Below are 27135 nucleotides of genomic sequence, written 5' to 3' on the forward strand. Positions count from 1 at the left end.
AAATACTTATTTTGAGTCTTACCACCTAGAAAATACAAGCTGTTTTCATGACCTAAGAGAGGGTGGAACAACTAGGAGTACTGTTGACTTGTCGAGATTCCAGTTCATTACTAGAAATATTTCTGAATCACTCTACAGTAGTTTGTCTCGGGGTTATTCAGTTTTTCTGATACGTTTGTTTACAAATTGACTTTAGAACCGATCTGCCCTGTAAACTCTGCACTTTTACAGATGACAGAGATACAGCTATTTTAAATGTATTAAAGGGTGTGGACTGGCATTGAACGTTTCAATAGCAATCAACTGAGTGTATGTCATCAATCTCACCTATTTCCTGTCTTTTGTCTCGTCCAATCAGGAGCAGTACTTAAACCTACGGCCGGAACTCCGGGAACGTGCCTACGGCGACATCAGCGAGCGGCAGGCGGTGCGCCAACGGCTGCAGTGTCGCTCTTTCAAGTGGTACCTGGACACCATCTACCCCGAGATGCAGGTTGCCTCGCCCCACAACAAGCCCCAGCAGCCTGTGTTCGTCAACAAGGGCCTCCGCCGGCCAAAAGTGTTGCAGAGAGGCCGGGTAAGATGCTAAAGTGAAGTTGAGCTATGCTAAACTGGTCCCAGATCAGCTTGTGCAGTATATCCAACTCCTATGGTCCCATCAACCATAGGAGTTGGCTATACAACACAAACAGATCTGGAAACAGGCTAGAGTTGTACTACTGAACCCCATAGAAATAATAATTTTATGTTGTATGTCCAAACTTCAGCACTGAACATGCAATTTATTGTAACAATAGGAGGCCAATTGGTCTTTTGTCATCGATACATCACTGTCTAACTGCCCCCTGGTTTTGTCTTTAGTAGCTGGTAACCATAAACTGTCTGCCATAACTTTAACATGGTTACTTTGTTAAAGCCGTGTGTAGTCGGCGGTCAACCCCTGCCATCTAGAGGCAATAACATGAAGCCTGAAATTAAAAATAATCCTCAAGGAATGTATGTTCGTTTAAGGTGTAATTGTGTACATCATTCACATGCAAGTAGCCCTCTGACATATGTATAGTCATAAATTAAATAAAGTTACTTGTTTACTGTCAGTGAAGCATCTTCTCAGTATACAAACCGTAGATGTCTCCTGATGGACTAGGGGTCTTCAGAAGTTGTAAACAATATTCCCTGTTCCCGCGCATGTTTCTTTAGGGTTAATATGGTAAGGTTTGAAAGTAGTTCTCAGATTGCAACGAAGAAATACCTGAACATTCTTCAAAAGCCAAGGCAAAAATGATCAATACAACGTTACATACTGCACTTACATTTTTTTCTTTCTTCTTATTTAATTAAATTGAAAAAATGCCATATCCAGTCAACAGGGGGCAGCGTGGTGTTGAGAAAGTCATGAAGGAGCTCCAGTCCCCAGGACGAAAAGACACATACCACTTACAGGTTCAGAACTTCCGCTTCAAACAGACTGAGTTACAGTGCATTCGGAAAGTATTCAGACACTTTCCCTTTTTTCACATTTTGTTATGTCACAGCCTTATTCTGTAATGTAGCAACATGTGGGGCTCCCGAGTGGCGCAGCCATCTAAGGCACTGCATCTCAGTGCTAGAGGGGTCACTACAGACCCTGGTTCGATTCCAGGCTGTATCACAACCGGCTGTGATTGGGAGTCCCATAGGGCAGCGCACAATTGGCCCAGCGTCATTAGGCTATGGTTGGGGTAGGCTGTCATTGTAAATAAGAATTTGTAACTGACTTGCCTAGTAGTTATATAAAGGTTAAATATATATGTGCTTTTTATTCTAAATGGATTAAATTAAATATTTTCCTCAATCTACACACAATACCGCATGCTGATAAAGCAAAAACAGGTGTTTAGATTTTTTAGCAAATTTATTAACATTAAAACAAATAACCTTATTTACATAAGTATTCAGGCTCTTTGCTATGAGCTTTGAAATTGAGCTCAGGTGCATCCTGTTTCCATTGATCATCCTTGATGTTTCTACAATTTGATTGGAGTCCACCTGTGGTAAATTCCATTGATTGGACATGATTTGGAAAGGTACACCTGTCTTTATAAGGTCCCACAGTTGACAGTGCATGTTAGAGCAAAAACCAAGCCATGAGGTCGAAGGAATTGTCCATAGAGCTCCGAGACAGGATTGTGTCAAGGCACAGATCTGGGGAAGTGTACCAAAACATTTCTGCACCATTGAAGGTCCCCCATCATTCTTATATGGAAGAAGTTTGGAACCACCAAAACTTTTCCTAGAGCTGGCCTCCCGGCCAAACTGAACAATCGGGGGAGAAGGGCCTGACCAAGAACCCGATGATCACTCTGTCAGAGTTCCTCTGTGGAGGAACAAATCAAAATATATGTTATATTTGAGATGCTTCAAATAGGATTACCCTATTGGCTATTTGAAGCATCTCAAATATAAAATATATTTTGATTTGTTTAACACTTTTTTGGTTACTACATGATTCCATATGTGTTATTTCAGTTTTGATGTCTTCACTATTATTCTACAATGTAGAAAATTGTTTAAAAAATAAAGAAAAACCCTTGAATGAGTAGGTGTTCTAAAACTTTTCGGTAGTCGGTAGTGTAACTTGAGTTGGTTTTTATCCATTTATCATGGATTGAGTTTATGGGCATGTTCCAGTTTGTATTTTTTTGCAATCGCACAGTGCAAATGATCAGATCTCAAGCCAGAACCACATTAATATAACATAGCAATGTTCTCAGATGCGCAGCCAGGCTGCAATAAAGATGACCTGGAACGCAACAGTGTCTTCACCTTCTCCTTTTCTTTCTCTGTAGCTGCGGAACCTGCAGGCTGACAAGTGTCTGGTGGCCCAGGGGAGGTCCACCCAGAAGGGGGGTGCCGTGGTGCTGAGGTCCTGTGACACTCACAACCCAGAACAGGTACACTAACTAACATATTACACCCCTCCCCCCAACTCACCTCTGCCTTGGACATCTATATCATTTATATAATCTGTAGGGCCAAACCATACTGTGCTAGGATATTGTCTTTTCACATTGCACTTTCAAGCACAACTCAGCATTCTAAAAGCAAGCTGACCTGCCCTGATAACAGGTGTGGAAAGAAATCAGTCTGACCCTACACTCTACGATATTAACTGAAAAGAGCATGGTTTTGGTCGGCACAATACTGTGAAATATCCTCTACTGGTCTCTCTGCTTATTAACACTTTAACCCATAAGAATCTAAGCCGCGGGAGGGGGGTACAACTAAGATATATGGAATTGTTTTAAGGAGATCATACCAAGGATTATTTTGCTATTTGATTTAGAATTTTAAGACCCCTTGAAGTATCCCCAAAATATATTAATTGTCCTTACTGCTTGCTATTAGCCCATACAAATGCATTGAATAACAGATTCACTACATGGAACAACAAAAAAATTCTAAAAGGAAGTTTGTTCTGAAGTGTCTGTCTTATATCTGAGAGATACAGTTTAAGTCAGAAGTTTACATACACTTAGGTTGGAGTCATTAAAACGAGTTTTTCAACCACTCCACAAATAACTTGTTAACAAACTATAGTTTTGGCAAGTTGGTTAGGCCATCTAACATTGTTAGATGACATCATTTGAGTCAATTGAGTCATTAGATGACATCATTTGAGTCAATTGGAGGTGTACCTGTGGATGTATTTCAAGGCCTACCTTCAAACTCTGTGCCTCTGCTTGACATCATGGGGAAATCAAAAGAAATCCGCCAAGACCTCAGAAATAAAATTGTAGACGTCCACAAGTCTGGTTCATCCTTGGGAGCAATTTCCAAACGACTGAAGGTACCACGATCATTTGTACAAACAATAGTACTCAAGTATAAACACCATGGGACCACACAGCCATCATACCGCTCAGGAAGGAGACGCGTTCTGTGTCCTAGAGATTAACGTACTTTGGTGCGAAAAGTGCAAATAAATCCCAGAACAACAGCAAAGAACCTTGTGAAGATGCTAGATGAAACAGGTACAAAAGTATCTATATCCACAGTAAAACGAGTCCTATATCGACATAACCTGAAAGGCCGCTCAGCAAGGAAGAAGACACTACTCCAAAACCGTCATAAAAAAGCCAGACAACGGTTTGCAACTGCACATGGGGACAAAGATCCTACTTTTTGGAAAAATGTCCTCTGGTCTGAAAAATAGAACTGTTTGGCCATAATTACCATTGTTATGTTTGGAGGAAAAAGGGGGAGGCTTGCAAGCCGAAAAACACCATCCCAACCGTGAAGCACGGGGGTGGCAGCATCATGTTGTGGGGGTGCTTTGCTGAAGGAGGGACTGGTGCACTTCACAAAATAGATGGCATCATGAGGGAGGAAAATTATGTGGATATATTGAAGCAACATCTCAAGACATCAGTCAGAAAGTTAAAGCGTGGGTCTTCCAAATGGACAATGACCCCAAGCATACTTCCAAAGTTGTGGCAAAATGGCTTAAGGACAACAGAGTCAAGGTATTGGAGTGGCCATCACAAAGCCCTGACCTTAATCCTATAGAAAATTTGTGGGCAGAACTGAAAAGGCATGTGCGAGCAAGGAGGCCTACAAACCTGACTCAGTTACACCAGCTTTGTCAGGAGGAATGGGCCAAAATTCACCCAATTTATTGTGGGAAGCTTGTGGAAGGCTGCCCAAAACGTATGACCCAAGTTAAACAATTTAAAGGCAATGCTACCTAATACGAATTGAGTGTATGTAAACTTCTGACCCACTGGGAATGTGATGAAAGAAATAAAAGCTGAAATAAATCACTACAATTTCACATTCTTAAAATCAAGTGGTGATCCTAACTGACCTAAGACAGGGACTTTTTACTAGGATTAAATGTCAGGAATTGTGAAAAACTGAGTTTAAATGTATTTGGCTAAGGTGTATGTAAACTTCCGACTTCAACTGTACAGTTGTGGCCAAAAGTTTTGAGAATGACACAAATATTAATTTGTACCCCCTCCACATTGACTCTGTACCGGTACCCCCTGTATATAGCCTCCACATTGACTCTGTACTGGTACCCCCTGTATATAGCCTCCACATTGACTGTACCGGTACCCCCTGTATATAGCCTCCACATTGACTCTGTACCGGTACCCCCTGTACATAGCCTCCACATTGACTCTGTACCGGTACCCCCTGTATATAGCCTCCACATTGACTCTGTACCGGTACCCCCTGTATATAGCCTCCACATTGACTCTGTACTGGTACCCCCTGTATATAGCCTCCACATTGACTCTGTACCGGTACCCCCTGTATATAGCCTCCACATTGACTCTGTACCGGTACCCCCTGTATATAGCCTCCACATTGACTCTGTACCGGTACCCCCTGTATATAGCCTCCACATTGACTGTACCATCACCCCCTGTATATAGCCTCCACATTGACTCTGTACCGGTACCCCCTGTATATAGCCTCCACATTGACTCTGTACCGGTACCCCCTGTATATAGCCTCCACATTGACTGTACCGGTACCCCCTGTATATAGCCTCCACATTGACTGTACCGGTACCCCCTGTATATAGCCTCGCTACTGTTATTTTTTCTATTATCTTTATTTTTATATGTTTATTTTAGTTAATACTTTTCTTAACTGCATTGTTGGTTGTATTCGACGCATGTGAGAAATACAATTTGATTTGATTGTAGTCTCATCTTTCCATAGAGGGGTTTGTATGCCAAACCGTTTGGACGCTACAGACGATTTTGTTAGAAGTCCAATTTTCGGTATGTCTCAATGTCCGACAAACACCGCTCTAGCGCCATCACTTTTCACCCCAGGTGCGGAAGTGTTCCATAGGTGGGTGCGGCGTCTCAAAACTAGTTCCCCCGATCCAGATTAAGCCTATTCCTGTACTTAAAACAAAGTTCCATGGAGATTCTCCATCTGGGTTGGGGAAACGTCCTAGCGATAGAGAAATAGGTTGTGTGTGACTCTGCCTTGTCTCCATCATATGGTCTACTATGCGTCACTGGCAGTCATTATTCATGTTGCCAGCCTATGATTGACCTACAGTGATAACAGAACCTTTACACGATTCTGACCTCTTTTTGACGCTTCTGTTAGTTCCGCGACATGGACAATGGTTATAAGGGTTAGTGCTAGAATCTGAAATGAGTTCTATTTCAACCTCCTATCTCCTTATCTTTCTTTGCTTTCATTACCTTATTTCAACCATTGTTTATGGCCACAATGACTGTTTTGTAGGAGGGTACCCTGGCTAGACGGGGAAAGTGCAGTATCTCAACCTGGAAATACATGAACTGTACCAGTACACCCTCACTCCAGGCTCTTTCAGGGTCACATCCACTGGAAGAGCTTCTATCTTTTCAAGCCTCAACTAAAAAAAACACACTTCCATTAGACAAGCTCTTCCACTTTCCTGTGTGTAAAAATGGTGCAGAGTGAGTCACTTTGTCTGTGTGGGGTATGAGTTCAGCTGAAGCTACTGCAGTTCTGCACTGTGCCACATGTGTTCTCCCACTCTCTCTTTTCCTCATGCGGTTCATTCTCTTTCCATCTGAACTTCTGTCTTACTGCAGCAGTTCTTGGGTACACGATGAGGTCAACAACTTCCGTTGTGAACGGTTGTTTGTAAAGTCGTCTACTGACAAATGAGGCGTGAAACGTTTTTGTCATAAGTATTGGGAGTAGGTAAAGTTTAAATTCTGGTTTATTCCATACATATATATATTATATATTGGATATGGAAAATACATTTTTAAATCCATTCCTCACTCGGGTCTGTGACATGGTTTCCTTATACAGTATATACTTCTTCTGCCTTTCTTTCTTTCTCTCTCTCCCTCACTAACCTACCTCCCTCTTCCTCCTCCCCAGGAGTGGGCCTATGATGAGGAGCACGAGTTGATCCTAGCCGGCCTGCTGTGTCTGGACATGTCGGAGATCCGCTCGTCTGACCCACCCCGCCTCATGAAGTGTCACGGCTCAGGGGGCTCCCAGCAGTGGACCCTGGGGGTGAGTTAGCTAGAGCCCCCACACTGTTGCCGAATCCACAAATCAGCCCCATATCTGTATATAAAAGACGGGTTGGTTGTTTAGCAACACAACTGACACATGCGCACCTACTGTGGCTTGGATTGTTGACAACATGTAAACTATATATTGCTTATTGAAAACATAAATACATTTGCACAATGAGCACTTGTTGGCTCTCAAATACATTGTTACAGTTGTTGGTTAGCCATATTAGCATAGTCAAAACAAGACGGTATCAAGAACAAGATAAAACTAGCTGAAATGAGCCGCCTATGACATGGCAGCTTCTTGTCATTGTCGCTAGCTATCTGGCCATTCCAAATCACAACAACAGACCTCTGTCCCATTGAAGCGCGCGCATCGTTTTCCTGACGTTGTCAGCTAACCCATCTATAGAAGCAAATAGGGCTATAGCAACTGTTGCAATGACTGCTACCATCATCAGACCAGTACTGATATGACTAATACAGTTCAGTATTACTGTGGCATTTAACTTGTGCATACCGCTGGTACCACGGGGCATCATGATGGTGATGACGAGATGGAATCACTTCTATTCAACCACCGCCAGTGGGCTCCTTTATTAGGTGCAGTAGATAATGTACGTAAAGTCTCTATCCTCTCCCTCCATTCTGTACAGTGCCTTCAGAAAGTATTCACACCCCTTGACCTTTGACATTTTGTCATTAGAGGCTAAATTTTAAATTGATTAAATTTAGATTATTCTTTTTTTGTCACTGGCCTACACACAATACCCCATAATGTCTAAGTGGAATTATGTTTTTACAAATGAATGAAAAGCTGAAATGTAGTCAACCCTTAATAAGTGAAGGAGTAAAGTCACATACAGTAAGTTAAATGGACTCACTGAGTGCAATAAGTGTTCAATGTGATTTTTGAATGACTACCTCATCTCTGTACAACACACATACAATTATCTGTAAGGTCCCTCATTTGAGCAGTGAATTTCAAACACAGATTCAACCACAAAAGTTTTGAATGCGTCGCAAGGAAGGGCACCTATTGGTAGATGAAAAAAACAACAAAAAAACAGACATTGAATATCCCTTTGAGCGTGATGAAGTTATTAATTAACTATATGTCCTGAATGCAAATCCAACAACATATCACTGAGTACCAGTATTCATATTTTCAAGGATGGTGGTGGCTGCATCATGTTATGAGTATGCTTGTCATTGCCAAGGACTGGGAGTTTTTTAGGATAAAATAAATTTAATAGAGCACAGGCAAAGTCCTAGAGTAAAAACTGGTTCAGTCTGCTTTCCAACAGACACTGAGAGACAAATTCACCTTTCAGCAGGACAGTAACCTAAAACACAAGGCCTATACACTGGAGTTTACCAAGATGACATTGAATGTTCCTGAGTGGCCTAGTTACAGTTTTGACTTAAATCTGCTTTAAAATGGCTGTCTAGCAATGATCAACAACCAATTTGACAGAGCTTGAAAAAAAAAAAAAAAATCTGCAAAGCGTTTAGACTTACCCAAAAAGACTCAGCTGTAATTGCTGCCAAAGGTGATTCTAACTTGTATTGACTCTGGGTTGACTACTTATGTAATCAAGATAGTTTAAATTATATATATAATTTAAACTAATGATCAAATATTTCCTCCGCTTTGGCAGAGTATTTTCTGTAGATCGTTGACAAAAAAATGACAAATCTATTTTAATCCCACCTTAACACAAAATGTGGAGGAGAAAAGAAATTGGGTGTGACTACACTACATGACCAAAAGTATGTGGACACCTGCTCATTTCAAAATCATGGGCATTAATATGGCGTTAGTCCCCCACTTTGCTGTGATTACAGCCTCCACTCTTCTGGGAAGGTGTTCCACTAGATGTTGGGGACTTGCTTCCTTTCAACCACAAGAGCATTAGTGAGGTCGGGCACTGATGTTGGGCGATTAGGCCTGGCTCGCAGTCGGCGTTCCAATTCATCCCAAAGCTGTTTAATGGGGTTGAGGATAGGGCTCTGTGAAGGCCAGTCAAGTTCTTCCACACTGACCTTGACAAACCAGTTCTGTATGGACCTCGCTTTGTGCACTGGGGCATTGTCATACTGAAACAGGAAAGGGCCTTCCCCAAACTGTTGCCACAAAATAGGAAGCACAGAATCGTCTTGAATGTCAGTATATGCTGTAGCATTAAGATTTCCCTTCACTGGAACTAAGGGGCCTTGCCCGAACCATGAAAAACAGCCCCAGACCATTATTCCTCCTCCACGAAACTTTACAGTTGGCACTGCATTCGGGCAGGTAGCGTTCTCCTGGCATCCGCCAAACCCAGATTAGTCCGTCGGACTGCCAGATGGTGAAGCGTGATTCACCACTCCAGCCGACGCTTGGCATTGCGCATGGTGATCTTAGGCTTGTGTGCGGCTGCTCGGCCATGAGAACCCATTTCATGAAGCTCCCGACGAACAGTTCTTGTGCTGACGTTGCTTCCAGAGGCAGTTTGGAACTCGATAGTGAGTGTTGCAACCGAGGACAGACAATTTTTACTGTTCTGTGAGCTTGTGTGGCCTACTACTTCGCAGCTGAGCAGTTGTTGCTCCTAGAGGTTTCCACTTCACAATAACAGCACTTACAGTTGACCAGGGTAGCTCAAGCAAGGCAGACATTTGACGAATTGACTTGTTGGAAAGGTGGCAACCTACAGTATGACGGTCCCACGTTGAATATCACTGAGCTCTTCAGTATGGGCCATTCTGTTTATCAATGGAGATTGCATGGCTGTGTGAGCGATTTTTATATACCTGTCAGCTACGGATGTGGCTGAAATAGCCGAATCCACTAACTTTTGTATATACAGTGGGGAGAACAAGTATTTGATACACTGACAATTTTGCAGGTTTTCCTACTTACAAAGCATGTAGAGGTCTGTAATTTTTATCATAGGTACACTTCAACTGTGAGAGACGGAATCTAAAACAAAAATCCAGAAAATCACATTGTATGATTTTTAAGTAATTAATTTGCATTTTATTGCATGACATAAGTATTTGATACATCAGAAAAGCAGAACTGAATATTTGGTACAGAAACCTTAGTTTGCAATTACAGAGATCATACGTTTCCTGTAGTTCTTGACCAGGTTTGCACACACTGCAGCAGGGATTTTGGCCCACTCCTCCATACAGACCTTCTCCAGATCCTTCAGGTTTCGGGGCTGTCGCTGGGCAATACGGACTTTCGGCTCCCTCCAAAGATTTTCTATTGGGTTCAGGTCTGGAGACTGGCTAGGCCACTCCAGGACCTTGAGATGCTTCTTACGGAGCCACTCCTTAGTTGCCCTGGCTGTGTGTTTCGGGTCGTTGTCATGCTGGAAGACCCAGCCACGACCCATCTTCAATGCTCTTACTGAGGGAAGGAGGTTGTTGGTCAAGATCTCGCGATACATGGCCCCATCCATCCTCCCTTCAATACGGTGCAGTCGTCCTGTCCCCTTTGCAGAAAAGCATCCCCAAAGAATGATGTTTCCACCTCCATGCTTCACGGTTGGGATGGTGTTCTTGGGGTTGTACTCATCCTTCTATTCCTCCAAACACGGCGAGTGGAGTTTAGAGCAAAAAGCTCTATTTTTGTCTCATCAGACCACATGACCTTCTCCCATTCCTCCTCTGGATCATCCAGATGGTCATTGGCAAACTTCAGACGGGCCTGGACATGCGCTGGCTTGAGCAGGGGGACCTTGCGTGCGCTGCAGGATTTTAATCCATGACGGCGTAGTGTGTTACTAATGGTTTTCTTTGAGACTGTGGTCCCAGCTCTCTTCAGGTCATTGACCAGGTCCTGCCGTGTAGTTCTGGGCTGATCCCTCACATTCCTCATGATCATTGATGCCCCACGAGGTGAGATCTTGCATGGAGCCCCAGACCGAGGGTGATTGACCGTCATCTTGAACTTCTTCCATTTTCTAATAATTGTGCCAACAGTTGTTGCCTTCTCACCAAGCTGCTTGGCTATTGTCCTGTAGCCCATCCCAGCCTTGTACAGGTCTACAATTTATCCCTGATGTCCTTACACAGCTCTCTGGTCTTGGCCATTGTGGAGAGGTTGGAGTCTGTTTGATTGAGTGTGTGGACAGGTGCCTTTTATACAGGTAACGAGTTCAAACAGGTGCAGTTAATACAGGTAATGAGTGGAGAACAGGAGGGCTTCTTAAAGAAAAACTAACAGGTCTGTGAGAGCCGGAATTCTTACTGGTTGGTAGGTGATCAAATACTTATGTCATGCAATAAAATGCAAATTAATTACTTAAAAATCATACAATGTGACTTTCTGGATTTTTGTTTTAGATTCCGTCTCTCACAGTTGAAGTGTACCTATGATAAAAATGACAGACCTCTACATGCTTTGTAAGTAGGAAAACCTGCAAAATCGGCAGTGTATCAAATACTTGTTCTCCCCACTGTATAGTGTACTTTCTGAAGGCAGGGTATGCAACATATGGCCCTGTCTTCCTCCTCTACCCCAATTCTGTATGTAACATATTGCCCTGTCTTCCTCCAACCCTCTCCAGAAAAGCAACCGGCTGTATCAAGTCTCAGTGGGCCAATGCCTGGCCGTGGTCGACCCAATCAGCCCCAAGGGATATGTTGCCACGGCAATCTGCAACGGCTCGCAGTCCCAGCAGTGGCAGTTGGAGGGCTGATGTTGATACCCCACGACTAGTTACATACCAGACGCTGACTGCCCATCCCTCTGGATGGGGGGAGTACTGCATGCTGCTACAACTAAGCAAGAGAGGGATGGAACTAATTATACGGACTGTGTTCTTGAAAACTTGGAGAAAACGAATGCTGTTTGTCTTCAGAACTGCTTCCGGCCTGACGTGCACAAAGTATGGATCTCTAAGTGGGTACGCTATATGTACTGTAGTCATTCGTATGCCTGAATTCCCCTCTTGAAAATTAGTATTCCATGTCCTGTTTTAGATATTTTTTACAATGCATCATGCAAATAATTTTTAATTTAATCCAATTTGCACAGCACTCTTGCATTAGACAATTCAGAGAAACGTTTAATCTTGTATAAGTCGCGAACAAGTGTTTACTAAGAACAATGGACTACCAGTGTTAGAGGTTTTAGAGTTAAATTGCATTTTATTCTGTACTTATTACAATCTGATATTAATTGCTATGACATACAGTACTGCATGTTATTTAGTTGACATTTCTTTGGGAGTATCTTTCTGTTGTACAAATATTTTGATCACTGGAGTTTGTTTTTGAAGTTGTGTATTTTTCATGCCCTTGAAATGTGCAAGGCAACTTCCTTAATACTGTATTGATAGGCTACACTGTGTTAGCTCTACATCAGGTATATTGAGCAAGTGATGGGTAGTGTGTGCAGAATACGTAAATCATGTCGAATAGGCTAAATAGAAATGGAATTTCCTACAGTATGTAGCGGTCTTGGGTCATGCCCACAATACTAGCAAAATCATCCATACTCACGGTCTGTTCTGCACTGTACTAGTGAGCTATGATGGTTGAACGAGATCTGACAATGATTTGAGTTCTAGTTTTTTCCCTTATTCAAATGTAATTTCTTAAGTTATGCGGTGCAGTTTTGTACTAGTTATTCCCTTTTGCAATGAGGCAACCAACTAAATGTTTATTTGAAGTATGAACATCCCTTGACTAATTTGCAATTGATAAAAATTCTGGCTCAGACGCTTATTAAAATGTCGTCCATTTACCCCCACAGAGAAACGTAGCGCAAATTTAAGATGTAAAATATTTTATTTTTTGTAAATGATCCTAAATCTGATTCCAAACTCCAAACCCCATCACACGCTGTATACTTCAAAAAGGCTTTTTAGACATTACTATACAGGCAAAGAAAAGAGACACTATTAAAGAGGTCTGAATATTGTACAAGAGGAGAAAATATCCGAGAAACAAATTTCATTAACCATTATGGAAAATTATATACAATTGATTCTTCTGAAAGTTTAAAAAGACATCATGCCATGTACTGTTTATTACAACGAGACTGAATATACCAACTTTTGTGCACACAAATGAAAACTTCATTTCAAACTGGTCAATGAAATTCTAGTACCAGATTCCAATTTTCGTGATTGAGTGTAAAGAAATCAAAAACATCATACAGTAGCATATTTTTTTCTCAACTAGCCAGCACTAAACAGAATGTTTAAGAAATGTAAACAAAAAACAGAAATCATTTTATGTGAAAAGCATAATTGAGTCTCCTGCAACTGGTAAGAAAAAATATTTTTTCCCCCCCAAGCACAGCATTATCTGCATGAGGTGAATCTCAGAGTGACTGCTGTACACATACAGTTAAAGAAGCAAACTGATGGTATGGGTGGCTTTCAACCTTAAATTCACAGTTCTCTCTAATTCTACATTCACGTCAGATTAACTAGGGTTAGGATTTCAGTCGTCTCGATGTGATTGGTGCTCTCTGCAATTCTTTGATTGCGCGTGTCAATGCAAACAGAAATTGTTCTAAGAAAAATTAAACGCAAAGCATATTCTTCAAGTGGTCAGAATTTGACAACGCAACTTAATTCTAAATACAACAAAAATACTCTAGATTTCTTTTTTTTTTACACATTCTGTACAGTTTTATACAGCACATAAACTCTTAGAATGATATGACATCCTTCTTAAATACTTTTGTCAAAAAAAAATGTAATTCACCCAAACAGCCATGGTAGCATTTGGTCAATTGTTTACTTAATTGACTATTTACACTTTGTATAAAGTAACACGTTCTGATCAGACTGAAAACCTGGGCAGCAGTTTGCCGGTGATTCGATAATAAATACAAAAATTCTCGTATTTTACATAAAAGGAAAAAAACTGACTCATGGAATCAAGTATGTTCGACTAAATTTGTTTTAGTGCAAGTTAATAATCCCTTAGCTTTGTCCCTAAGGAAGTCTTCTCTGTACATTCCTTGTTCAGTGGTGTCTACATTTCTGTAACTATATGTATATATATATATATTTGTATATATTTCATAATCCAGAGGACCTGCCTCAATAACTAAATAAGGCGGTGGCCAGCACAAAACTCTCCTGGTCAACTGGTGAATTCTACCCCAAAACACCCTCCCCTTAATCCATTTATATAAGTGAAAGACTCGGTTCTCAGCCTCAAAAAGAATTGTCTTCGTGCCTGCGATGCCCCTTTCCTCTTTAGTCTTCTCTAACAGTTCTGCGGTCAGTGTCTTGCCCTGATAAGTTGTCTTTGTTTAAGTAATACAATGTTTTTCAGCTGATGAACCAACAAGCATATAAAAAGATAAGGAATGTGCGCGCGCCATAATTTGGAAGTGTTGTAGCCTGTATTTTGCCCCAATTGTCTCTGTTCTAGTTCATCCATTTCCGGCAATTAACCGCACCACAGTGACACGGGATCTTATGCTGGTCGTCCTCCAGGTCAAATTTGTAGTCGTAGCACAGCTGAGAGAGAGAGAGAAATCAGATCAACACTTCAGGTGCTTATTACTTCAATGACAAACTGACGATAACGATGCACAATTCTATGCATGCTTGATACGACGAGACCATTCTTAAACATTAGCTGATGTTACATGGCTGAGGTAGCCACTAGCCACAGTGCAATGTGTCTCCAGTCTCTACTTTCAATAACGAAGCATATTGCTAATGAAAGGAGGATATCTTACCTCTTCTCCTCTCTGGATATTGCGGCAAGAGCTGATGACGATCTTGTCGCCTCTCTCCAAGCTCACGGTCTCGGCGATGCAGTTGGGGGCGCAGGAGTGGTTGATGTATCTGAGGACGATGCCAAAGGTAAACGACTTTCCTACATGCTAGCGACATTTACACAGCGTTGAAATGTAACACAAGTAGGGTCAAATGGTGTATTCTGAACGTAGGAAACTCTTACCTTGCTGGTCCGCCAGTGATGGTGGCATCGACAACATGCTCACTGTCCAGACGGAACATGTAGACTCCACGGTTCTGCACCACAGCAAGGGAATAACATGGAAGATACAACATTGCCATTCTTCTCTTATGCTATCATGTAGATGTTAAGAGGCCAGATATGAAGGGGGATGATATTTAGTCTTGTGGGAAACATATGGCAATGGTTTCTGAACTCACCTGGGATTCGTACATCTTCTCCATCCGGTTGGCGACCTCGTTGCGAATGAGGGTACCAATGTACTCAATCACCATGGTGTGGGACTCAATGTCCCTGGCGGCGTACAGACCCAACCCCTGCCAGGACAGAAACAGTGAGGGTCAACACCTCAAACACTGAACTCAATGAATCTGAAAGCAAACGACCACTATGAATGATATCAAATGATGCCATATCATGCCCTCACATCATGCCCTTATAACCCAACAGGTAACTTGTACTTACTTACCACAAAAGCAACCATTGAATTCAATTCAATCAATGTGCATCAAGCAAAATGGATTGAAATACTTCTGTGCCTGAATAAGTTAGACAATTATATTGAATGTGCATCAGGGCCTGAGTAGAGTCTGCATGTAGCCCTAGCACAGTGACAGAGGTGCCGACCTGAATGCGGGAGCGCGCCAGGTACACGTTGCTCTTCCACTCAGCTTTCATGCGTCGGTACTGGAAGGGGACGGATGCAAACTGCTTGGGGATCACCTCTTCCGGTGCTTCCACCACACCCACGCTGCCAACCGTCTGCATGGACTTAGAGGAGACGATACCGGTGCTGGACAAAGTGTGAGGTCTATGGGAAGAGGAGGAGCCAAAACATACAACACCCTGAAGCATTCCCGCAGGAAGTAGCATATGACCATCGAAATAGAAACACAGTACTACCATTCTACTTATTCTATTTCTATGCATTTATGACATTGATGGAAAGGTGATTGAATGGCAAGTGGGACTGCATTATGGTGGTTTTCTGGACTAACAGACATGGCCAATGGATAATCTCCATTTAAAGGTCCAGGAATAGGCTTCATTTGGGTCCTCCGGGGAAAGCGGTGTTCCACCAAAAGAGAAGCAAGCCAGAGTTATTGGGGTGGAAAGGCAGTTAATGTGTGGCTGGGAGCAGATAACGGTAAGTACCATTCCAGGAACCCAGGATGTTTAACATTAGCATTATTTTACAGCGAATGTGTCATTATAGCGCTAATGTGTCACTTATGCGTCATCAGGGCACTAAGACAGTAAGATGTACAATGCTGACTGAAAACAGATGTGACATTGAAGGATGACTATTTCAAGAAAACAGTGATGAGGGAAGCCAGTTATCTTTTGTTACTGAGCTGTCCAGTGATTTAAACAAATTAAAGCTGAAAGATGACCTGTTTTGACTTCAAGTAGGCAGCAGTGAAGTTAAAGCATAAGGAAGAACAAAATGTGTAAAGAAAGAGGATACTGAATTAGAGAGAGCGAACACCTTGTTGTGGATGGAACAAAGACAAAGTGTTGCAGAGATAAAACAGTGATCAACCGAAACAAACATGGCAGGAACTTAAGTGTAAAATGACACAGAATACCTTAACACCAACCTCTTGACATGGCTGCAGGCCTTGGGTTCTGAGCGGGCACTGCCAGTTGGGTTTATGGCCAAGGGGAGCTCCATGAGAGGGTTGCGTCCGAACCGGAATGTATATCTGTCACAGGCTTCCACTCCGGGGAGCTGCACACACACAAAAATATATATTTTTTTACATTTTCAAGCAGTTCAATCCATTAAAATGGGTCAATAATAACCAATAGTTGTTAATTACAAGCTGCAATTAAGTATTCATCTTACTTTAATAGTACATTTCAGGTTTCCATTAAGATACATGAGTGGATTTATTGAACTGTTTTTCCTACAGGGAGTTTATAAAATACATCTCTTCCACCACTTAACCTTAGACTGAAAAAGTGCTTTCATAATCAACTGCAAAGTCAGATAACACTAAAGTGTGTTTGATGGAGAACCTTTCATCAAAGTACTTAGAGTGCATATGGAAAGCCTTTTCCTTTAAAGCACTTCATGGAGTTGAAGTTATTTTGCATTGGAGCTTTTAACAAAAGTGTAAAAAAGTCAAAACCAAACTGCTATACTGTACACCCACCTAAAACGTTCAACTCTCTCAGACTATTCATTTTACTCTCTCTTGCCATCTCTGCTCTTACCGATTCTACGATCCTGGTGACGGCGGTGACGGTGAATCCAAACAGGTCCTCTCCCTTCAAGTAGACGGGGAACAGTTTCAGAGTTCCTGATTCGTTACGCCGGTCAGCCACAGGCTCTAGAATCTTGTCCCATACACCTATAACACAGAGGGGAGATTCAACAGTCAGGGTAACTAGATGTTACTAGTATAATTTATCAGGATGTGTCTAGTTTTACTTTGTGTAAATCTAACCTTAACCCATATTTTGGCTGGTTTTCTAACCATCCTTCACCCTGTTTCTACACCAGACAAATGCATTTGTCAAAGTATTTGAGGTGAGTTTGATGTAGCTTTCGAATTGTTTGCACATTTTGGACATAAGTGGACCTGAAGTATTTGACTTTTTCACCCCATGTATTTGACCCAGGTCGATTTTTCACCCTGCCCTCTTACCTTTGGGTGAGGTGCCGGTGAGCACCAGGTCATCGTAGCCTTGCTCTATCACCCGCACCACAAACTCTGGCTGGCCCTCGTTCTCCTCCACCGAGCACAGGTAGCGGCATCGGTGGTTGCCTTGGCGTGTGCTCCAGTAGATGCGGCTGGCCCGGTAGCCCACGGGGAAGATGGCGTTCGCTGAGTGGAAGGCAGCCATCTGCTGGGGCAGCAGCTGACCCACGGTGTGGAACACCAGGCTTCCCACGCGGAACGTGTGCCGGCGCTCGCCACGCTGCACGATGCTGGCCATCTGCCGCGCCTCATCGCGCTGCACGTAGACGCGGCGGAACACTGTGAAGCATCGCAGCTCCTGGTCGTGGTGGGTAGTGGCGGGCGCCACGGCCCTGTCGCCTCCTCTCCCATCGCCACTGCCGATGCCACGGGGCCGGTGCAGGTGACACAGCATTGTCTTGTCCTTGAAGAAGGTGCACTGGGCCTTGAGCGCGCACGTGAAGTGGTAGGCGTTGCCGCAGCGCAGCCGGTGGCAGCCACTGGTGGCGCCTGTCTGCTGGCAGTAGGTGCAGTGCACCGCCATGCCCCTCCGCAGTGCCAGCTCCACGTTGATCAGGGCACCTGCCTGCGTCTCATACACCTCAGATGACCACAGGGCGCAATTCAGGTGTACCCACAGGTCCAGGTCTAGGTTGAGGAGGCGTGCGGGCCCGTCTGTCATGCCATCGCCCTCCTCGTGGCAAAAGCAGCAACGCCGCAGGTCCCGGGGGAGGGGATCGGGACGCAGAGAGGCACCCAGCTTCCTCAGCAGCTCATCCACCTCATCCTCACCGGGCAGAGAGGACAGCAGGCTGCCTCTAGTGGGAAACATGATGTGTACACTCCACTTGCGCCAGCGCAGGCCCTTCCAGCGCTTGTGGTGGCGGGGCGACATGTCATCACTGCTGGCAGAGTGGACTGCTCGGGGCCTTGGCTTGAGCTTGACCGTCATCTTGAGGGTGTCCGGCTTAGGTTTCTCTGTGGGGAAGGAGATGGGAGGGGGGCTGGAGGGGGCAGACTGTTTGGGCTGCAGCTTTGCCAGGCAGCGGACGTCCAGTGTGGACATGTTGTTGCTATACTGGTGGAGCACCTTGGACGGGCTCTCTTTGACCGACGACTCAGGCAAGAGAGGAGACATGTTTGGCTGCGAAAGAGAGTTTACTCATTAGGAATCCAATGAAAAGTCTCATGCTAATTACTCTCAGCAATGGCATCTTTGTTTGCCCAGCTGTGGTCATTGTTAGACCATGTTAGAAGATTCCACCTGCTTTTTGACTGCGCTAAAATGAAAAGACATAAATCCATGCAATCTACAACCTATTGTAACAATCCTGCCTTGTCGTCTGTCTACCTACCGTACTGGTGTCAGTGAGGTTCTCAAAAAGAGTCAAGACAGAGATACACACCTTACTGTCTGTGGCTTTGGACTGTGTGGCTGCGGTGTGGAGGACAAAACAGTTGCGGCTGCAGAAGACCTGGCTCGGTCTCTCCTGCAGGAAGCAGAGACGTCAGCATCATGTTCAGTTGCCACAAAAATAAAGGAAATGCTCGGAAACGGGGAGGACAACTAAACCTGTCCAATAAGAAACACTCTTTTTTTTCCTGTTGCAAAACGTTTTGCCTTAATGACCAGGAACCAGGTCACTTGTTCTGAACATGCATTAGTCGCGCACTGTCTAGAACCAACCATTATTTTTATTTTACCTTTATTTAACTAGGTAAGTCAGTTAAGAACAAATTCTTATTTAAAATGACGGCCTAGGAACAGTGGGTTAACTGCCTTGTTCAGTGGCAGAACGACAGATTTTTACCTTGTCAGCTCGGGGATTCAATCTTTTGGTTACTAGTCCAACGCTCTAACCACTAGGCTACCTGCCGCCCCATTATCCCCTTTGCACTCCTCAAAGTGATCTTCAGACACCCCACCTATGGATCAAAGAGCCTGCGGTGCCACAGACCTTGTGTTGACTCCATAAGTCGTCGGTACATTTGAATAATTTGTGTGTCTGTACATGTATGGGCTGGCAGGAGGAGAAGATCAAAAGGTAACTCCTGATTTAAAACAGCCTGGCTGTTAAAATAATTAAATCATGCTCAACTCAGGCCATCTCATCTCGTGGTAAATCAGATGGTGCGTCGCGGCAGTTAGCTTTACTTGATTTCATTACTATTGTTGGGCTTAGATAAATCTCATTCCATATCAACAAAACTCTGATAATGTTTACTGTACACTACTAGTGAATGTATTATGGTAATACTTAACATAATTGACAATTCATATTCATACGATAGGAATTAATTTCAGGCTTTTGCAGTTTAAATGACTAAACATGTTCATATTAAGTAACAATACTTGCTTCAGTTGAGCAACAACTGATCTTGGGCTTACCCGTTTGCTGCAGGATAGGTCTTTGGTGGACTTGCGCACTCCGTTTCCCAGAACCACCACCTTGCAGTGGCAGCACCACTGGGGTTTAGGCCCCTCCCCCCTGGCAGCTGAACCTAAAACACATTTTTACATCAATTCATCACAAAAAACACCTGGGTGAAAGACAGCTGAACAAGAAGGAAACAGACAGATATTGTGATTGCATTGGGGTTATTTCAAAAGGGCTTCTTCACAATCAAATTAGCCAAAGAGCTAACAGGTTCAACCTCCCCAATCATTAGTGGCTTTCATTAACTTTTCACATCTCAGACATGATCAATACGAGGCTAGATGGGACTATCCACTGAGTAGAGAGGTTTCTGACTCACACACAGACTGGTGTTTCCATGCCCAGCATTTGCCCAAAATCTGTTCTAAACAGCCAATTGCCTTTATTGAGGGTAATGGGAAAATAACTTAATCACAGTGCTTATTTGCCTGCCATTTCCTGAGCTAAAAGATATTTACTAAAATAGCTTGTACAAACTCAAAAATCATGTTTTGAAATAACCAAAATGAAAAGCTTAGGAACAAGTTTCCTAGTTATGCTAGGAACGTATGCCATTTGATTGTTAGTCTGTTGATAACATGAGTGATAAATACATTAATTTAAATGGAGTAAGATAGATTTTTGTGAAATAATTTCACTGAAAGATATGGTGCCACCACCGTTTTACCAGCTCTGAAGCCAGAAACCTAATTTCATCCATCACTATCAGTTGTTACCATTTGCAGATTAAAGTTGGATTGCTGGTGGGTACTGACCTGCGCTGGTGGGCGGGCCAATGGGCTGAAACGGCTGGCTAATTCTGGGATGGTTGGGTGATCCGGGGGGTCTCAGGGACCTCATGGTGGGGGGCTGCTGGTGCTGGGGAAACATGGATACGTGAAGGGGGTCCATTCCCTGGGTCTGAGGCACCTTGAGTCCAGCCAGTAAGGCCAGGGAGCTGCGCTCTGGGCTGCGGCTCACCTTGTAGCTGCCGGGGATGGTCACACACAGTAGATCGGCCACCGCAGCCACAACGCCAGGGATGTTCTGCAGGTCCAGAAGTGTCAGGTAAGTCAAATAAGTTTATAGCCAGTGGTGGTCAATACAACAGCCCCATGCCAGGGGTCGGCAACAGATGGCCCAAAACCGGCCCACGAGTGATTTTTGTATTTTGGGGGGGGAAACCTATTTTATTATTGTCTCAACATAATCAAGTTATAAAATTATTATTTTCAAATACAAGCTCTTTTTGGTCTTAGTTGTAGTCAATTTGCAATGTGCAAATTATTATAATTATTTTCCTGCCCCCCCGTCTATTTGCTCCGAAAAAAATCATCCCATGGCTGAATCTAGTTGCCTACCCCTGCCCGAAGCTATACGTGAGACTATCATGGAAATTAGCTTTCTTGAATATGGTCTGGCTTTGTTACCCAGTAGTGTATTCACTATGTCCACTGCAATTCAGTCTATAGCTGCAAATGTGTACAACATGAAATAAACTATAATAGTAAAAATGTGTTGTTTACAGTTGCGTTTAGCCACTCACCTCCGCTGAGACCGGATTCAAGGTGATTTCTATGGATACCAGGCCAGTTTTGGCACAGGATGGAGGCTGTCCAAACTGGGACCCGAAGAAGGAGCTTGAGGGTTCAGTTTTGACCTCTTGCTTTATCTCAGTTCCTAAAGGAAACAACCAGACAATCTAATATTACACAGGAACTAACACAAAGCAGCAGTTTAAATGCTTGTATAACCCTGGCCTGAGAATTATTCTTAAAGATCTTCACCAATACAATGGCTACCTAATGATTAGTAGTACTAACAAGCAAAACTTCTAACTCAATAGAACTCTAAATTACCATTTATTGGTACCTCTACTTCAGTCAGGAGTGAAAGGTGTGTATGTGTGATTCTTACCTTTCCCGCTGGCGCTAGGCAGCATGGGTATGACGGGAGAGGAGCAAGGCGAGGTGGGCTCCTCCTTGACCTTTGACAGGTCGGGGTAGCGGCTGATCTCCATGCCGACTACGCTCTCGGGGGATGAGGAGGGGACAAAGCCGTCGGGGGTGTCCCTGTCTACACAGTGGTCCTGGCCCCTGGGACGTACACAGAATGAAGGAAACTAGTTCAACCACTGAGCCAGCGCAGTACAGCAGGATATAAGTCAGTCTTTAATACTCCACTCAGAAGCAAAATTTGTTACTATAGTTACTCGTTCAGAAGCCAGGTAGGAACCATCCTGCCTCTAAATCCCATTGAAATGTGGATTTGCAAGTCCTCACCTGAGTTCCTCCTGGTTGTTATGGGGTGGTGTGGGGAGCGAGGCGGGAACGTCCACTGTCTTGGGCCCCTGGGTGATGTCATGGGCCATGAGGTCTTCCTCTGTCCGGAACGCTGTAGGCAGCTGCTTGGCTCCCAGTCCTTTGATCACTAATGTTAATTCAACAACAAACATATTTCAGCCATTGAAAAACAAAAATGGATTGTCCTTTTTATTTTCAGATCACAGAAATGAGTCTTGACATTAAAATGCCAGCAAAGATCTTTGATATATATAATATATTTTAAATCGCTACAATATTACCACAGCATTACTTCTCCGAAGTGATTTTTTAACACGAGTCACTTTACCATCATGGGCGCCCAAGACAGCAGCTTTCCTGGCCAGGTCCTCGGCCGTGACGAACCCGTTGACCATCTTCTGCCTCGCCATGGGAGGCGGCGTGGGTGGGAGTGATGCAGGAGGGGTAGGTGGGTTGCTCAAGTTGTTCCGCTACAAAATGGCAAAGCAGACAACATTTTAACTGGATCCAACTAGGGAAATGTGTTTGAATATACAGGAACATTCAACAGTGTGCGGGTATCCTTTTTATTTTCTATTAAATCTATTCCTTTCCTATGATATACCTTGTTGTACTCTTCACTTGAAAAACAGACGGACGTGCCTACACAACTTTTGACCTAAGGGTGTGCTCTCTTCACCTTGTAGATGAGCTGTGAATAGTAGTCTGACACGCCGTCCAGAGAGGCGCTGCCGAAGGAGCCCGACAGCCTGTTCTCCCCGTTGACCTGCCCGCTGCCGAACGGTGGGAAGTGGGCAAAGTTGACCCCCATTAGGGGCTCCATCAGGGGCAGCAGAGAGAGCTGCTGTGGAGGAAGAGAAGAGGGTTAAGTAAGGCCAAAGGCTTTCTCACTGCTTAAATTTCGAGGTAAGCACTGAACAGGATTCAAATTTGTTCTAGAAATTGAATAAAAACTATTGACGGTTTTTATCTGAAGTAATTTTATCGAAAGTGTACGGAGACTTGGGAGGTCAAGACAAAAATCAGAATAGTTCACTGCTGCATAACCAATGGTATATCTACTCATCATTTGAATGACATGCAATTATTTTATTATTATTCACCTAAAAAGTACTATATATTTTCCATGTAATATTCTGTTTATGCCTTCCACAAATTCCGAGTGCTTATTTTAAAAATCCACGGACCGTTCAATTAAACCTAAATTAAAGTAATGACATATTAAGATGACAGTAATTTATGAGGTGTGTTAACAGAAAACAGCAAAATAACACCCACGTTTGTGCCCAAGCAACTGCAGAAGAAGATATCAGATACACGTTGATCTACAAAACCAGCAGCAGCCTGAGTGCTAATTTTCCCATAGTGGCACCACACAGTTGCAACATTAAACACCATCAATCAAATAAAAAAAATTAAATGGTCAAAATACAGACATTTGTTTTAGGCCTGGCTATACTACCAGACCAATCAGCCAATCAACACATTCACAGTGGCGACCCATCCTATGGGACTCCAGAGTGGCGCAGCAGTCTAAGGCACTGCATCTCAGCGCTAGAGGCGTCACTACTGACCCTGGTTTGATCCTGGGCTGTATCACAACTGGCCGTGATCGGGAGAGCTAGAAAATTCAAGCCCCTTGGGTGCTGCCATAGATTTACATTAGAAGTGCCAATCTAAGAAGGCTCAAGGTCAAGGTGACTGTACGTTTGTTTATCCCATGTGTAACTCTGTGTAGTTGTTGCATTGCTTTGCTTCATCTTTGCCAGGTTGCAGTTGTAAATGAGAACTTGTTCTCAACTGGCCTATCTGGTTAAATAATAAAGTTTTTTTTTTAAATGGCGTCAAATCATGTTATATCTACCGTAGCTTTGGACTGATCATGTCAACATCATACTTTCAAAATCGTAGCAAGCAAGCTAGACAAGCAGTCATCACGAATCAAGTCAACAATCTACTGGTAAATCCTTGTCATATCAAGAGAAATTATAGATAAAACGGCCAATGGACAAACATTACACAAAAAGTTGGAAATCACAAATTCAACAATGAGTGGTTTGGAAGGAATCAGTGGCTAACTGCAAGCTTTGCAACGCAATCACTAACGTTAGCCTGCTATTCAGTGGAGAAGCTGTGTAGTCCAAGTATGTGTTTAAGGGCCTCTTTTCCATGCTTAAAATGATAAACATTCACATGCAACACCATGGGCCAGAAAAGGTTGAATACATTGGCCATGCTGTCAATCCAGCAAGACTTCTGCCGCGGTCAAGACAACTGGGAACTCTGGAAAAAACGAGCTCCGACTGGGAAAATACGTTTTGAACGGTCATCCAATTCGGGAACTCAGGCCTCTTTCTAGAGCTCCGACCTGAAGATCACTGACGTCATGATTCAAACTTAGTTCCCAGTTGTCTTGAAAGCACCATGAATGCCAGACTTTGATGACATAATTTGCCCACAAGAAGGATCGCCACGCTACCTTCCTGTTCAAGTGAGCACAGAACAAGGTAAGTGGAAAATGGCTTGTATGCTGCTGCATAAATTATGTAATATGCCAGGGAGATATGTATACTGTAGCTAGGAAAGTAATACTAAGTATATGTTGTGTAGTAAGCTGTTAGTAGCCCATGTGCCTCACCCTAATAAGTTGGTCCCTTTGTCCTTCATAATTTAGCCTACTATTCTGACTTGGTGGTGCACATGTAGCCTAAAGCCTATTTTAGAGAAATGTCATCATCGAATATTGTAAGCGCTTTCATGGTCTGCTTATTATGCCCCTTTTATTTATCCTACGGTCCTGACTTGGTGTACAGGGATAATACTCTTAACTTCTTGAGAATACAGGGGGTGCTATTTTTCCAACAGCATAATTTGCTCTACAGATTAAACTGCCTCTTATTCAATTATTGCTCTTACTATATGCATATAAATAATACCATTGGAAAGAAAACAATCTCTAGTTTCTAAAACCGTTTCAATTTTGTCTCTGAGTGATACAGAAGTCATTTGACAGCACTTTCCATGACCAAGAAGAAAAAAGCAAGATGTGTATGCCAGCTTCAACGCTCTGCCTATATATGGTTGTGCCCCCTATGACCCGAAACACACCTCATTGGCCTTCCTCTGGGTGTCAAGAGGACGTCAGAGGAAAAATATCTTGTTTATCTGGGACTGACGTGAAATGAGAGCTAATTCTTTGGCGTGACCGACAACTTCCGGTTGTCTAAATCGTGCGACTTGTAGCTGCGATTGTCTTCTGTTGTGCGGCCATTATGGATGAAAACTATCTCCGTCTCGAAGTTTGTTTGATACATGTGACCAGATCATCGTAATGTATGTTTTTTCAATATAGTTTAATCAGATTATTTGAATTTTTTCGGGAGTTTTGTGGTGTTCCGTTGTCTGATTTTATTTACGTTTGAGAGATCCGTGCCACTCGACCAGTACCTGTGCTAAATGGAGTGGGAAAGGAACAATTCTGAACGGAACCAACGACTCATCTTGACAAAGGACACTTTGATCAACATTCTGATGAAAGATCAGCCATAGTAAGACCCAATTTACGATGTTATATCATATCTGTTGTGCATGTGAACTGGCCGTGGGCGCCTAGCCGAATCTGCCTGGTATAGCTATGCTAATTTAGCGCTACATTTTGTTTTCGTTATAAAACATTTAATAAATCTGAAATATTGTTTGGATTCACCAGATGTTGGGCTTTCAATATCTGTACGCTGTGTATTTTTCTGAAATGTTTTAAGATGAGTAATTCGTTATATGACGTTGGTCTCTGTAATTGTTCTGGCTGGGTCAGCACTATTTCAGATTGCAGCTGCAATGTAGAACTGTGATTTATACCTGAAAAATGCACATTTTTCCCCAAAAAAACTATGCTATACCATAAATATGTTATCAGACTGTCATCTTATGAAGTTGTTTCTTGGTTAGTGGCTATATATATTTTTATTTAGTCGAATTAGTGATAGCTACTGACGCAGGAAAAAGCTGTTGGGAGTAAAAAAATCGTGTCCTTTGCTAACGTGGTTAGCTAATAGATTTACATATTGTGTCTTCCCTGTAAAACATTTTAAAAATCTGAAATGGTGGCTTTATTCACAAGACCTGTATCTTTCATCTGGTGTCTTGGACTTGTGATTTAATGATATTTAGATGCTACAAGTTACTTGTGACGCTATGCTAGCTATGCTACTCAGTGGGGGGGGGGGGGGGGGGGGGGGTGCTACCGGATCAGGGTTGGTGACTCGTGAGAAGTTAACGGCCCATGTTCTGAATTCTGTCGCTGTACATTTCAAAAGTGCTGAAAAAAATAGTTATATTGACTATGTCCGTCTTAGCTCGCTCATTAATGTCTTAATCGAAATTACGGATTGCCTCTTATCCTCCCCTTATGCCATAGTTTGTACATCTCAATTGCCAGTTAAAACCACATTTGTTTAAGCAGGTCAACCATAGCAGCAATGTTTTTTTTAAAGGCAGTAAATGAGTCTGAATGAACTGTTTCACTGCCAGACAAGACTCCACTGATAACCAGGTGTAACAGTGGTAAGGATTCACTCCATGGTGCTGAAAAGAAAGATCTGTTGTTGGGACAACTTTATGTAGTCCCTAACAGTTTGTGGGCACTGTTTGTCACCGTTAAAGTGCAATTCATGTGTTGTGTAGTGGCTTTGCTGGCATGCATAAAAAAAAAAAATGTGTTGAGTTTGCCCCACCAAGATTTACATGC

At 43.0% G+C, this 27135-nt stretch overlaps 2 protein-coding genes across 11 annotated transcripts in view; one reads left to right on the forward strand and one right to left on the reverse strand.

Moving 5' to 3' along the window:
* LOC139583390 (polypeptide N-acetylgalactosaminyltransferase 11-like) overlaps positions 1 to 12752 on the forward strand; it is a 47231-nt gene extending 34479 nt beyond the window's left edge. For both annotated transcript variants that reach the window (XM_071414423.1, XM_071414425.1), the window contains exons 9-12: positions 359 to 577; positions 2829 to 2933; positions 6892 to 7029; positions 11597 to 12752. In XM_071414423.1, the coding sequence (XP_071270524.1) occupies positions 359 to 577; positions 2829 to 2933; positions 6892 to 7029; positions 11597 to 11728 (594 nt within the window). In that variant the 3' untranslated portion in view covers positions 11729 to 12752. The remainder of the gene's footprint in view (positions 1 to 358; positions 578 to 2828; positions 2934 to 6891; positions 7030 to 11596) is intronic.
* Positions 12753 to 12802: 50 nt separating this feature from the next.
* The window catches only part of LOC139583389 (histone-lysine N-methyltransferase 2C-like), a 225415-nt gene continuing 211082 nt past the window's right edge, over positions 12803 to 27135 (reverse strand). For 7 of the 9 annotated variants that reach the window (XM_071414413.1, XM_071414415.1, XM_071414419.1 and 4 more), the window contains 16 exons: positions 23068 to 23232; positions 22717 to 22858; positions 22368 to 22515; positions 22003 to 22181; positions 21632 to 21765; positions 20862 to 21132; positions 20058 to 20170; positions 19075 to 19158; positions 17636 to 18812; positions 17202 to 17338; positions 16571 to 16713; positions 15609 to 15792; positions 15182 to 15298; positions 14964 to 15037; positions 14740 to 14848; positions 12803 to 14515 (listed from right to left, as the gene is read on the reverse strand). In XM_071414413.1, coding sequence (XP_071270514.1) covers positions 14423 to 14515; positions 14740 to 14848; positions 14964 to 15037; positions 15182 to 15298; positions 15609 to 15792; positions 16571 to 16713; positions 17202 to 17338; positions 17636 to 18812; positions 19075 to 19158; positions 20058 to 20170; positions 20862 to 21132; positions 21632 to 21765; positions 22003 to 22181; positions 22368 to 22515; positions 22717 to 22858; positions 23068 to 23232 — 3270 coding nt within the window. In that variant the 3' untranslated portion in view covers positions 12803 to 14422. The remainder of the gene's footprint in view (positions 14516 to 14739; positions 14849 to 14963; positions 15038 to 15181; positions 15299 to 15608; positions 15793 to 16570; positions 16714 to 17201; positions 17339 to 17635; positions 18813 to 19074; positions 19159 to 20057; positions 20171 to 20861; positions 21133 to 21631; positions 21766 to 22002; positions 22182 to 22367; positions 22516 to 22716; positions 22859 to 23067; positions 23233 to 27135) is intronic. The other 2 variants (XM_071414416.1, XM_071414417.1) reach the window with 2 other exon arrangements.

The sequence above is a fragment of the Salvelinus alpinus genome, chromosome 8 (assembly GCF_045679555.1).
Source record: "Salvelinus alpinus chromosome 8, SLU_Salpinus.1, whole genome shotgun sequence".
Classification (NCBI taxonomy): domain Eukaryota; kingdom Metazoa; phylum Chordata; class Actinopteri; order Salmoniformes; family Salmonidae; genus Salvelinus; species Salvelinus alpinus.